This window comes from Fistularia commersonii, chromosome 7 (assembly GCF_037954325.1).
Source record: "Fistularia commersonii isolate RoL2024-O1a breed Wild chromosome 7, RoL_Fcom_v1.0, whole genome shotgun sequence".
Taxonomy (NCBI): domain Eukaryota; kingdom Metazoa; phylum Chordata; class Actinopteri; order Syngnathiformes; family Fistulariidae; genus Fistularia; species Fistularia commersonii.
In genome coordinates, this window is record NC_141290.1 from 14,090,104 (window position 1) to 14,101,425 (window position 11,322).

Below are 11,322 nucleotides of genomic sequence, written 5' to 3' on the forward strand. Positions count from 1 at the left end.
CTGCAGGGAACAATCCGAGCACTTGAGATACACTGTGTGGGTGTGCTTCCCAGCAAGCAGAGAGAGGGAAGAGAATTATCAGCCACTGAATTATATGCATGATGCATGTAATGCTTGCATTCTCACACATCTCCCCATACCGTGCTCCAACTGTTTCATCTACTGTAACACAAGTAAACCTAATATTCCCCATCTATCTTTAATCACACATGGATGTATATTCACTAATGGAACGTTCCTCGGCGACTCTACCTCAAGTTTGGAGCTGTTTGCGGGTTTAACCTATGCACATGGCGACAGCCTCTCGGTCAGAGAGGCAGTGCCATCTGGTGGAGGACTCCGATGCTGTTGTTGTTCTTAATCATATTAGCATTTCTCACCATATACTGCTGTCTGTTTCCCTTCATAGGTCAAACATCCCCTGTGAAGAGTCTAAAGCCTGTGAGTAAAAACCTTTATCCTTTATCCTAACTATTGTTTCCCCTTGAGGAATTATCCCTCAATTTAATTCCAAAGCGTTTTGTCCTTGAGCTTTACCAGTAAGCCTCTGTTGCATCAAATTAAATGATGGAAATAAATTTGAATATTGATTACATTTCTGAGCGCCTCCTTTTGTTTGCTCTAGAAAATGGTCTTAATTACTTCCTTTCAAAATTCATATTCTTAGGGCTATTGTCAGGGGATTGCAATGGTAATGAAGCATGGATGAGCCTCTTTAGATATGGTGGTAATATTAATACAGCAGTTTTAGATAAAGAAGTTGCCCTTTCCAAGACCTGTCACAGCTGCAGGAAGATCTTTGATTTTTCATATGGCACATTCAAATCCCATAGTTTAGCCCTCAAAATAATAAGAGCGATATGAAGGGAAAACAGACCGTGTTTAATGAATGAGGGCATATGAAGTCACCTTCATTGCAGTTGGCAGTTTATCACCATTAGGCTTAGCCACTCGTCTTGGATAATGAGCTGTGAGAATTGGCCATAGAATGTTTGATGTCCTTCAAAGAAGATCACTAAAAGATGTATGATGTAGTTTAAGTAAAAAGAGTAACCATTTTAATCTCTCTTCTAACATAAAGACACTCGAAGCAAAGCAAAATGTGCTGTTTACAACTGATGTTATCGTTCCAGAGACAGGAAATGACAGGCAGCACCGAGACTTTGGATGCCATTGCCGACTCAGCCCCTCAAGCCCTACCTTACCACTCCAACACGAGCACCCTGCGCTCTGCTGATTCCCCAAAACGAGATGCCACAGAGATGTACCTGAAATCCAAAGCCTTGCTGGATAGCAGACGTAAGTGGAAACCAAAAGTCTGGCATTGTTTGTTAACCCTTTAACAAATGCAGCTTGAAACCCCGATTGCTCACAGAGTACTCTTTGTCTTACAGAGCCTCACACCAAAGACATTGATGTTTTTCTAAAGAGAGACATTGAAACAGGCTTCGGTTTTCGTGTCCTGGGAGGAGAAGGTCCGCAGCAGCCAGTAAGTTAATAGAACACAACCAGAGAAAAAAATAGCCAATATCTCTTCAGTGACCTGAAATGGTTTGGGAAATTATTTCAAGATTCTCCTGTTTTCCTGTCTGAGGCCTGAAAAGGCATAATTCCTGAAAGTTGTCATAAATGATATTCAAATTGTTAGTTTCTAAAAGTATTTGAATAACTCCAAAAAATGTATATTAGTTGGCCCTTAACAGTGTTTATAATTTGCATTACTTTGATACTGACACCCTGTCAGAATGTCTTTCCCCAGGTGTACATAGGGGCTATAGTGCCCAATGGAGCAGCAGAGAAAGATGGCCGTCTGAGAGCAGGGGATGAACTCATCGGCATAGATGGAGTAATGGTCAAAGGCCGTTCACACAAGCAGGTTCTGGACCTCATGACCAATGCAGCGCGCAATGGCCAAGTGATGCTGACTGTACGCAGGAAGGTCATCTACAGAGGTAAATAACCAGCAAAGTTGAAACCTCATCCAAAGCTTCCGCCCGCCCCCAAACCTCTGACACATCAACCGATTGTTAAATTCAATGATGAAGTTGGAAAAATGCATTCAAGCAGACAAACAAATAAAGGCGGAGTTGTGTGATTTTTACAGCCAGATTTAGAAAATTAAGTCCAGGCTTTGCATGGACTTTGTAACTATTTGTTCAACTACTAAGGCAGTTTGCTCTTTGCAGCAACCTTCATCATCATGTTTCATAAAAATGTACCTCTTCCTTGCAACAATGTGTTTTTACCATGTCAAGTGAACATACAAGGAATGATTTTTTTAAATTTAGATTTATCAGCCCTTGTCCTAATATATGCTAATTTTGTTCAATTTGCGCAGTAGTTGGCGCCTCCACTTCGAGGACCTTGAAGGACCCTGGTTCAATTCCCACAGGGGACCTTTCTGTGTGGAGTTTGCATGCTCTTGCATGTTGCATGTTGCTCTTGGTTCTCAAATTTCCTCCCACAGTCTAAAAACATGCCAAAGGGTTAATTGCAAAAAAAACTTGAAAATCCTGTGAATGTTGTGAATCTTTATTTGTCTCTATGTGTGGCCCTGCGATCAACTGGCGACCGACTGATCCAGGGTGAAACCCGCCTCTCACCGAGTGACAGCTTAGATAGGTTCCAGTATCCCAGCAATCCCAACTTCAGGATAAGCGATAGATAATGAATGACTGAACTTTTTAAATTTAGATTAGTCTGCCCTAGTCCTAAGGGGGCAGCATGGCACAGGAGTCAGAGCGCTCGTCTTTGTCACCGAACATGCCTGGTTTGATTCCCAGCTCCTTTAGTGTGTCGAAGTGTTGTTGAGCAAGACACTGAACCCCTAACTGCTCCCTTGCCACTGGTAGACAGCAGCTTACTGGTCATGGTTCATCCATGATGGGTTAATTACAGAGAATGAATTTCCCCACTGAGATTAGTAAAGGTTGAATTAAAATTATTAGTCTTCAAGCAGCTTCAGACTGCTCAGTGAGTGCAAACATGCAAACACACACATACACACTCACACACACACACGGACCAAAATATCTATTCCTATCAGATTTGACAGAGGAAGAGGCTCAGGAAATGGCTCCCGTGCTGGTGAACGGTTCTCCCAAACTACCTCGCCTACCAATGCCCAGCGCTCTGGACCACGAGTCTTTTGATATCACACTCCACCGCAAGGACAGCGAAGGCTTCGGCTTCGTCATCCTCACCTCCAAGAGCAAACCGCCACATGGAGGTGAGAGCCGAGTCTGCCACAGTCTATATTTAAAGTCAAAAATATGTTTTCACTCGTGTTCCTCCTCTTGAATTGCTTGAGATTTACTGTAAACGGGGAAAAACGGGAAAAAAAACAACTTGTGTGCAGATTGTGACACAAGGAGACTGTTTTCACAGTTACTGAGGCAGATTGGAAAAGATGATTTGTAGAACCACAAATAATTCGGAAACCAAACCAAAGTACACCTTCCTCTTTGCCATAAATATTGTTGAGAGTATTTCCATTTTGTTGTCTATTTCTAATGAAGAGGCGTCAAAGCGTTGAATAGTTAAATAATCATCAGTTCCATGAAAGTAATTTTAAAATCTGCCTTAATTAGCCTCCCAATTTGTCAGATTTTGAAAGAAATAATTCCCCAAAAACTTAAAAATCAGCTCTTGCAGACAAAGCATTTACTCCGATCGTTATTAATTCAAGCTGCAAAATTTAAAAAAAAAAAAAAAAAAATTTGAATATTTGTGAAAACACCATCAAGGATGCTTTCACATTAAAATACAATTCCGATTAAAATGCTGCTCATGGTACAGTCAAGCTCTCTTTGTGATATCTTCTCTAATGACCCACACCTGCTCCCATCCAGCTGCCATGAAGGAGTTAAAGTATCTGCCTCTGGGTTTTCAAATCAATCTTTGACATATCAACGGATTTCATATCCGCTTTTTCAGTTATTCCGCACAAAATCGGACGAATCATCGAAGGCAGTCCTACCGACCGCTGCGGGCTCCTGCACGTCGGGGATCGCATCTCGGCCGTCAACGGTCGCTCCATCATTGAGCTCTCGCACAATGACATCGTCCAACTGATCAAAGATGCCGGCAACGTCGTCACCCTGACTGTGGTTCCTGAGGACGGTGAGTGTGTGCTTGCTTGATGAACATCTACTCAATGAAAGTGCATAATTCAACTAAGTGGATGCCTTCAGATGGGAAGTGGCTGTACTGCAAGTTTAAGAAATCAAAAGTGTGATGAGAAAATTAATATTTTAATATCATATTTTAATATGATAAAAAGTATTTCATTTGAAAAAAAAACATGGTTCTCTATAAAAAAAAAACAATCTCCCATAATTTTGTCACTTGATAAGTAGATTTGCAGAGGTTTACCCAACACATTAAATATGTCATCAAAAGTTTTTCTAGCGTATCAAGACCTTTTACTTGTCTGGATATATTTTAGAATACAAGGGTCCTCCATCCGGAGCCAGCTCGGCCAAACAGAGTCCAGCTCTCCAACACCGAGCTGTCAGCCAAAGATCAGCGCTACACGATGAGCGGTAAGGATCTGCAACTATTTTGGGACTGCCAGTTATAATTCAAAGAACACTGCCTGGTATTTTCTTCTTGTTGCCTATTGTGCAAAACAGACATCAAGATCATTACAGTCAGAATTTCGGGTATGCTATTTATTTCTTGAATATAATGGAAATGGATGGCACCCCCCCCCGCCCCCAGAAAATGAAAAGATATTTCTTCTTTCAGACTGGCAGACTTTGATGTTTGATATGAGTTTTGTCTGAGTTTCATCTGTTTTATTTTCAAACTGAGCTGAATTAAAAATATTTCAAAGTTAAACATCTCTTTAAAGGCAACTAAAGAACAGAGAGAGTTGTCATACATCTCAAAACATCAAGGTCTCAAGCCAAAACAATATAGATGAATGAATAGCAGACAAGAGGAAAAATAGATTTGTTTGTGTTCTAGCTTAAAATCTAATTTTTGTTTCCAAAGCTGTACATCTTAATGTAATATTATCCTATATGTCTTGGGCAGAACCAGGGATATTACATCATTTCTAATTTATCTGTTTGTCACTGCAAAAATTTCCTTTAACCATTTGAAACCATAATGCTGTTCACAGCTTGTAATATAATGTATGTAAAAAATCTGATTCATTTTTAATATCCTATTCAATTTCAAGTGAATATTAATGTGCTTTTCTATCGTCCCTCGGTTGTCTCACTTCAGAGTGTCAACCCGAACACATTTTACAGCAAAATGTGGCGTGACGGTAAAAATGTAGCTCAAAACAAAAGATTGCGCCATCTTTTACATTTAGTTTCCCCAGAGGAGAAAAGATGTTGGAGACAAGAAAAGCAACAAGGCGGTTAAGCACAGTTCTTAATATAACATTCTTATAATGGCACTGAAACTGTGATGGAACTGTCTTCCCCGTGATCCTAATTAATCTGCAAACACACTCGATAATTAGGCTCAAAATGAAGCTGCTCGCGCAAAGCATTTGACCTTGAATCTTAAAGCCACAAGCTGCTTCCAATAAAAAACACTGCGGTAATAAAGAGAAAATTAATCAAATCTACACCTTAGAATAGATTACCACCCACTCAGACAGGACAAATGTTAACAAGCAGCTATCACCAACCCCTGAATATGACCTCAAGGACTTCCAGCTTGCTTTTTACCTTGTATAATGAAAAACACATGGTTTGTTACAGTTATAACCTGGACTTGGAAGAGAAAAAGGATGGAACCAACTGGTCTGACCACAAAACGCTTTCACTTGAGAAGGGAAAATTGTGTGTGACTGGACCCAACCAGGTAAAAAGAATTTAATTCAATTTAATCCATCAATGGTGCAAAGACCTCCCATAAGGCATTAGTAGCTGCCACCTTCACTTTTTGCCAGAGCAAAGACTATATGAGTAGAAATACAAATATAGTATGGCATATATGCAGAACCTATCCTATAGAAATTGAGGAAAAAAAGAGACGTGGGAATTTTTTTTTTTTAGAATATTTTCTGTCAAATAGACAGTTCTTCAATTTTAAAGCAAAATCAAACCGGCGTGATACGATTAGAAAAAAATAAAGATTAAAAAAAACGTGCTTTGGTGTCATCTTACGCATGAAGTCCTGCTCATGTGTTTGTCAAGCTAATGAGAGATTTCTCTCTATTTGTGGCAAAGGGATGTCTGACTGTGGAGTTAGAAAGGGGCCCCAGGGGCTTTGGCTTCAGTCTCCGTGGGGGAACCGAGTACAACATGGGCCTGTACATCCTGAGACTGGCCGAGGATGGACCCGCTCTACTGGACGGAAGGATCCATGTGAGTGATTCTTCTATTTTTGGTTGTTTTAGGTCACTTGACATGGGGAAGATAATCTTTTCCTTGATAAGATTTTATCTGATGTTCCCTTCGCTGACCAGCAGGTTGATACACATTCCAAAGGTCTATGACTCTGCCAATGGAGACTGAATTATTGATAGTTTGCAGCGAGAAAGTGGTGAGCAGAGACACAATAACTGATTATTCTAAAGAGGAAAAAGATTCGGAGCCCCATGGAAACAATGCATCTTCTAAATTTTGGGGGGCCCTTATCAATAGTGTTTGCACGTTGGGGATTTGTTTTTTTTTTTACTTTATTTTGACCATTTCTAATCTGAACAAATGCATGTTTTAAAATATATATTTTTTTGGTAGAACAGAAACAGGCACCCCCTACAAGCCTACAACTGACCAGGTTTCAGTGGAGGTCTTTGAAATTCAGTGCTGTAACCCAGTCTGCGAAACCTTATTAGAAGTGTTCTACTTTAATTACTTTTTTTTTTTTTTTCCTTGTTTTGGTCATTGCCTTTCAATCAGTTAGTCGAGGAACAATTCAAATCATGCAGAAATTATTACAGAACAATATATTTGCAATGTGTTTATTCCAGTGACCATTGGTGAGCCAGTTGCTCCATAAAGCTATGTGTGCGCAGTTAATATCCCGGAAATCCAATTAGAACTCTAATTACCCCTCAGGCAAAGCGCTCTATATACAACTATGCATACATCTGTACATAGAGCGCTTTGCCTACATAGTATGCTATATACAAGGCTTTTAGGATTTATTTATCTATTCATTCAGATCATTTTGTATGGACAGGCCAACTGCCAATATTGAGAAATTGATGGCCTCATTAATCCCCCCCCCACAAAAAATGTTGATTTCATTAACAACACATTTCTCATTTCTGCACGCACACATTAGATTTGCAAATACAAAGTAAGCAACTACTATGCAAATTGTTACATTGCTGAATCAAATTTACATTACTTACTACAGTTTGTGAAGTAAGCTGAAGAGTAAAGACTAAAATCTCCTGCATTGTGTCTTTGATAGTATTAAATGTTTCATTAAATGCCCCGTAAAGCTTTCATTTTTGTTCTCGATTGTTGATTGTTTACACCAGTTACTTATGTTTAGTCCTTATCCATAACCTCAACTGTTTTTTATGTATTGGACTATTAAGATACTGCTTTTGTATTGTTTATCATCCGGTCTCTGCCTTTTTTCCAGTCTCATTGAGAGTGATATGAAATTGCAACCCTTTTTGCAAAGGTTTCGGTAAAAAAATATTCCCCACATAGAGTTGTAATTAGCACATTTTCATTTGGATGAGAGAGCAGAGAGTATGGGGAAGGTTAGAAGAAGAGCAAAATCTCCTCACGGGAAGCATTCTTCTGTGATCTCTGGGCATGACTTTGCCAATCTGAGGATGGAGACGAGTGTCAACACTGATTACAAACTGACATGTTTACACGCGCTATCGGGTGTTATTTTGTTGCCTCCAATGATAGAGGCCACCTCTAGGGTATTACAAGGCTGTTTATATGAGACATACATTCTACAGTCTTTGATTAGCAGGTGTTCATGTTGTTGTGGAGCATCCTTAAGTTTGATTGCAAGTGGGTTACTGAGTAAGTGTGTGTGTGTGTGTGTGTGTGTGTGTGTGTGTGTGTGTGTGTGTGTGTGTGTGTGTGTGTGTGTGTGTGCGTGTGTGTATTTGCATGTGTGTGTGTGTGTGTGTATTTGCATGTGTGTTTGTTATCAATGCCAAGCTTTGATTGGTGTGTTTTCCTCTGCATTACTGGCAGGTTGGAGATGAGATAGTGGAGATAAATGGGGAACCGGCTCGCGGCATTTCCCACACACGTGCTATTGAACTCATCCAGGCTGGAGGAAATAAAGTGGTTCTGCTGTTGAGACCTGGGGCGGGCCTGGCACAAGATAGTAAGTGATTTTATTAAATGATGGACAAGCTCAGTTCACGCTTTTCAAAATACAATTTTTTAGTCTTCCCTGAGGGGACCACTTCGGACCTTGAAAACCTATTGTTAGTGATAAGGAGATGATTTTTTTTGGTATTTCTTGTCAATGGCTTTTCATCCATCTACCCATCCATCGTCTGCCACTTATCCTGCACTCAGGGTTGTGGGGGATGCTGGATCATACGCCCTGGACTGGCTGCCAGCAGGGCCACATATACAGACAAACAATCCAATCATTCACTCATTCAATCATTCAGGGCAATTGTTCCCCAAATTTATTTGAAATTAACCTTCTGCATTTTTTTGGACTCTGGGAGGAAACCGGAGAAGCCAGGGCTAACCCTGGATCCACAGACACGGGGAGAACATGCAAACTCCACACAGAAAGGCCCCCTTGTCAGAATCAAACCAGGGTCTTTCGTGCTGTGAGACCGAAGCACTGTGACGCCATCAATGGCTTATCACTTTCTGCAAATTCCTGTGTGATATAAACCTGTCTCACTATCCCTGAATGATTAAATAGGCAATTGTCATTAAAAAATATTTATAACGAGTCCTGCAAAAGAACAAAATAATAAGATAACAAATATTTCACTCAACCTACATGATGAAAGATTTATCCTCAGGTGTCCAAGTTGATTATTTAAGCTTTAATTAAAAACATGAATATTAGAATGTGCTTTCGACCAAATTTTAACATCCAAACACTGTCTAGCTGAGTGCTGATATCTATGAAAGGCTAATGCCTCTGAGTTTTACTGATAAGTCAAGAAATATGATATGATGTGTTTCCATGCAGGTATCAAGCACTTCATGTTAACATTTTAATGAAACATGGCTAATTAGATTACGGTGTATATATGCCCTGTTTAAAAAGATTACTGAGGAAAAAGTTGGGTGTTTATTATTTCTGAACCTCTGATAACAGTCTTTGCCACCCAAACCATGCTCTTTACATAACCACGTGACACTATCTGAATCTTATCAGTGTGCACCTAAACACATTCACAAAAAGACCGAAAATTGCAAAGTGGTGTTTTAAATCCATAAATGATTTATGTTATTTCTAGATATATTGGCATTTGGACTTGCTTTGTTTTCTGAATGTTCTTTTTTAGGAGACTCAAGCCGAAAGCATAATTCCACCTTATGTTATTCGAATTATGATGATCTAATCTGCTTGTTGATTGTCTCTGATTATTCTGCCTGTAATAATTTGGATATGCTTTCTCAATTGAGTTTATTTATTCATTCAATCTCTAACCATCTGCTTTCTTTTGGTTCTTCTTTTGCTCCTGATGCAGGTAGTACTGCTTCTTCTACTGTGTGCTACTACACTGAGCACCAACACTAACATCTTCACATGCCTTTACTGGCCTCCTCTCTTTTTATCTTGGTAATCCTTCTTTTTGCACTCTGTCACCCTTTACCACCATGAATCCCCCTCTTTTCCTAATTTCACATTTGATTATTTTTATGAGGGGATATTTATTGTTTTGTCTCCAACTACAGTGTGTGCTTTTTCTTTACAGGTCAAAAACTCATTTCACCCACAAGCTGTTCCGGAGAGATGTTTCTATCTGACACATCACCCCCGTCCTGTCCATATCCCACTGGGGCTTCCATCTTAGTTTCTTCTTCCAACTCTGGCAAATTGACACCTCCCCACAGCAGGAGTGCCACATGCCCACAAGGCCTCAAGCTCCGCAGCGGCAGGGGTTTAAGCTCAGTGGAGGAGAGTGGAGAGTGGGCAGACAAGGAGGTTGAAAGGCTCTCTCCAGTTACCCTTGAGAATATGACCTTCTTCAAGAGGACCAGACCCACAAAGGTCTCGAGAGAGCTAAGAAGCCCAAAGAAATCATGGGAGACATTTCCTAAAGCCAAAGAGCAACACCACAGTCCCAACACAACTGAGCGCCCGGCACCAGAGGCAGCGCTGAGCGGGAACAGGATGTCTCAGACGCAGACAAAAACACAACCAGCAAGCCCTGGGAAGCATCAAGACGGACAGCTTATGTCTCCAACCCTGCAGCACATTGTTCATCAGCAGGGCCCTGAGAGGAGATTAAAAGACTCTTCCAGTAGAGAGAGTTTGACTCGCGAAAAGAAAAACTACAAAGGGGAAAATCCTGAAATCAGAAGAGGCACACAGGAACGGGAGAGAAGGGAGAGGTCCATGTCTTTCCATGAGAAAGAAAGTTTTAGATTGGGAGGACAGTCTCTCAGACCCAGGACCGGCAGTGGAAAAGGCTCAGGGCAGAGAGAGGCTAATGGCAAGTGCAAACCCACACAAGACAGGAATGTCAGTAAAGAGGCAACGATCAAAAGTGACACCCTGTCATCTTTGGCGCAAAGAAAAGGTTCCATAGGCTCTCAGAGAGAGACAAAGGCAAGAGAAGACCCATTTTTCTACTCCAAAGAACACATCAGTAAGGATGACTTTGTGGCCTCTATGAACAGTAATCCCAGGACCCCACAGAGCCCAAAGGGACCTATTAGCCCTGGTGATTGGAAAGTGCCCAGCTCAATCAGACTCCTCTCCCAGGCGGAGGTCCTCCGTGGCCCTTTGTGATAAAATATTGAAGCTGCTCGGCCTGAGCTGCGGCGTGGAATATTTAACAGTACCCTCAGAGCGTTGTTTTTCCAGAGTTCTTCCATAAACAGTGCCACTTTTATCACCTGGACCATGTGAAGATTTGTCTTTCAACAGCGTCTTTTACAGGAATCTCATCAGAGCACCCGTGGCATGTAGCAGATCACCTCCACTTTGTCCTTCACTTCTTTCGGTATCTTTGATGACTTGTGTATGTGCGGTGTGCTTGGGGCCTTGCGAGTGGAGACATTTTCTAAATGTGAGTATGTGCCAATCCTGGGAGCCTCCTGTGGAACAGCAACCGCCAACAGCGCTTCATGCATTACAATGCAATGATCCATATGCAAAGACGGAGAAAAGTGTTGCCTCTCGCCTGTAGTGGACACAACGTGTCACCATCATCCAGGGTTT

At 41.0% G+C, this 11,322-nt stretch overlaps 1 protein-coding gene across 2 annotated transcripts in view; it reads left to right on the top strand.

The window, feature by feature from the left end:
• The window catches only part of magi3b (membrane associated guanylate kinase, WW and PDZ domain containing 3b), a 162,108-nt gene extending 151,082 nt beyond the window's left edge, over positions 1-11,026 (top strand). Inside the window, exons 11-22 of one of the 2 annotated variants that reach the window (XM_086149942.1) lie at positions 410-441; positions 1,134-1,299; positions 1,395-1,489; positions 1,745-1,952; positions 3,047-3,229; positions 3,937-4,122; positions 4,448-4,544; positions 5,724-5,826; positions 6,195-6,332; positions 8,145-8,280; positions 9,623-9,714; positions 9,851-10,430. In XM_086149942.1, the coding sequence (XP_086006068.1) occupies positions 410-441; positions 1,134-1,299; positions 1,395-1,489; positions 1,745-1,952; positions 3,047-3,229; positions 3,937-4,122; positions 4,448-4,544; positions 5,724-5,826; positions 6,195-6,332; positions 8,145-8,280; positions 9,623-9,672 (1,394 nt within the window). In that variant the 3' untranslated portion in view covers positions 9,673-9,714; positions 9,851-10,430. Of the gene's footprint in view, positions 1-409; positions 442-1,133; positions 1,300-1,394; positions 1,490-1,744; positions 1,953-3,046; positions 3,230-3,936; positions 4,123-4,447; positions 4,545-5,723; positions 5,827-6,194; positions 6,333-8,144; positions 8,281-9,622; positions 9,715-9,850 lie in introns of both variants that reach the window. The other variant, XM_086149941.1, reaches the window with a different exon arrangement.
• The last annotated feature ends 296 nt before the right edge of the window (positions 11,027-11,322 follow it).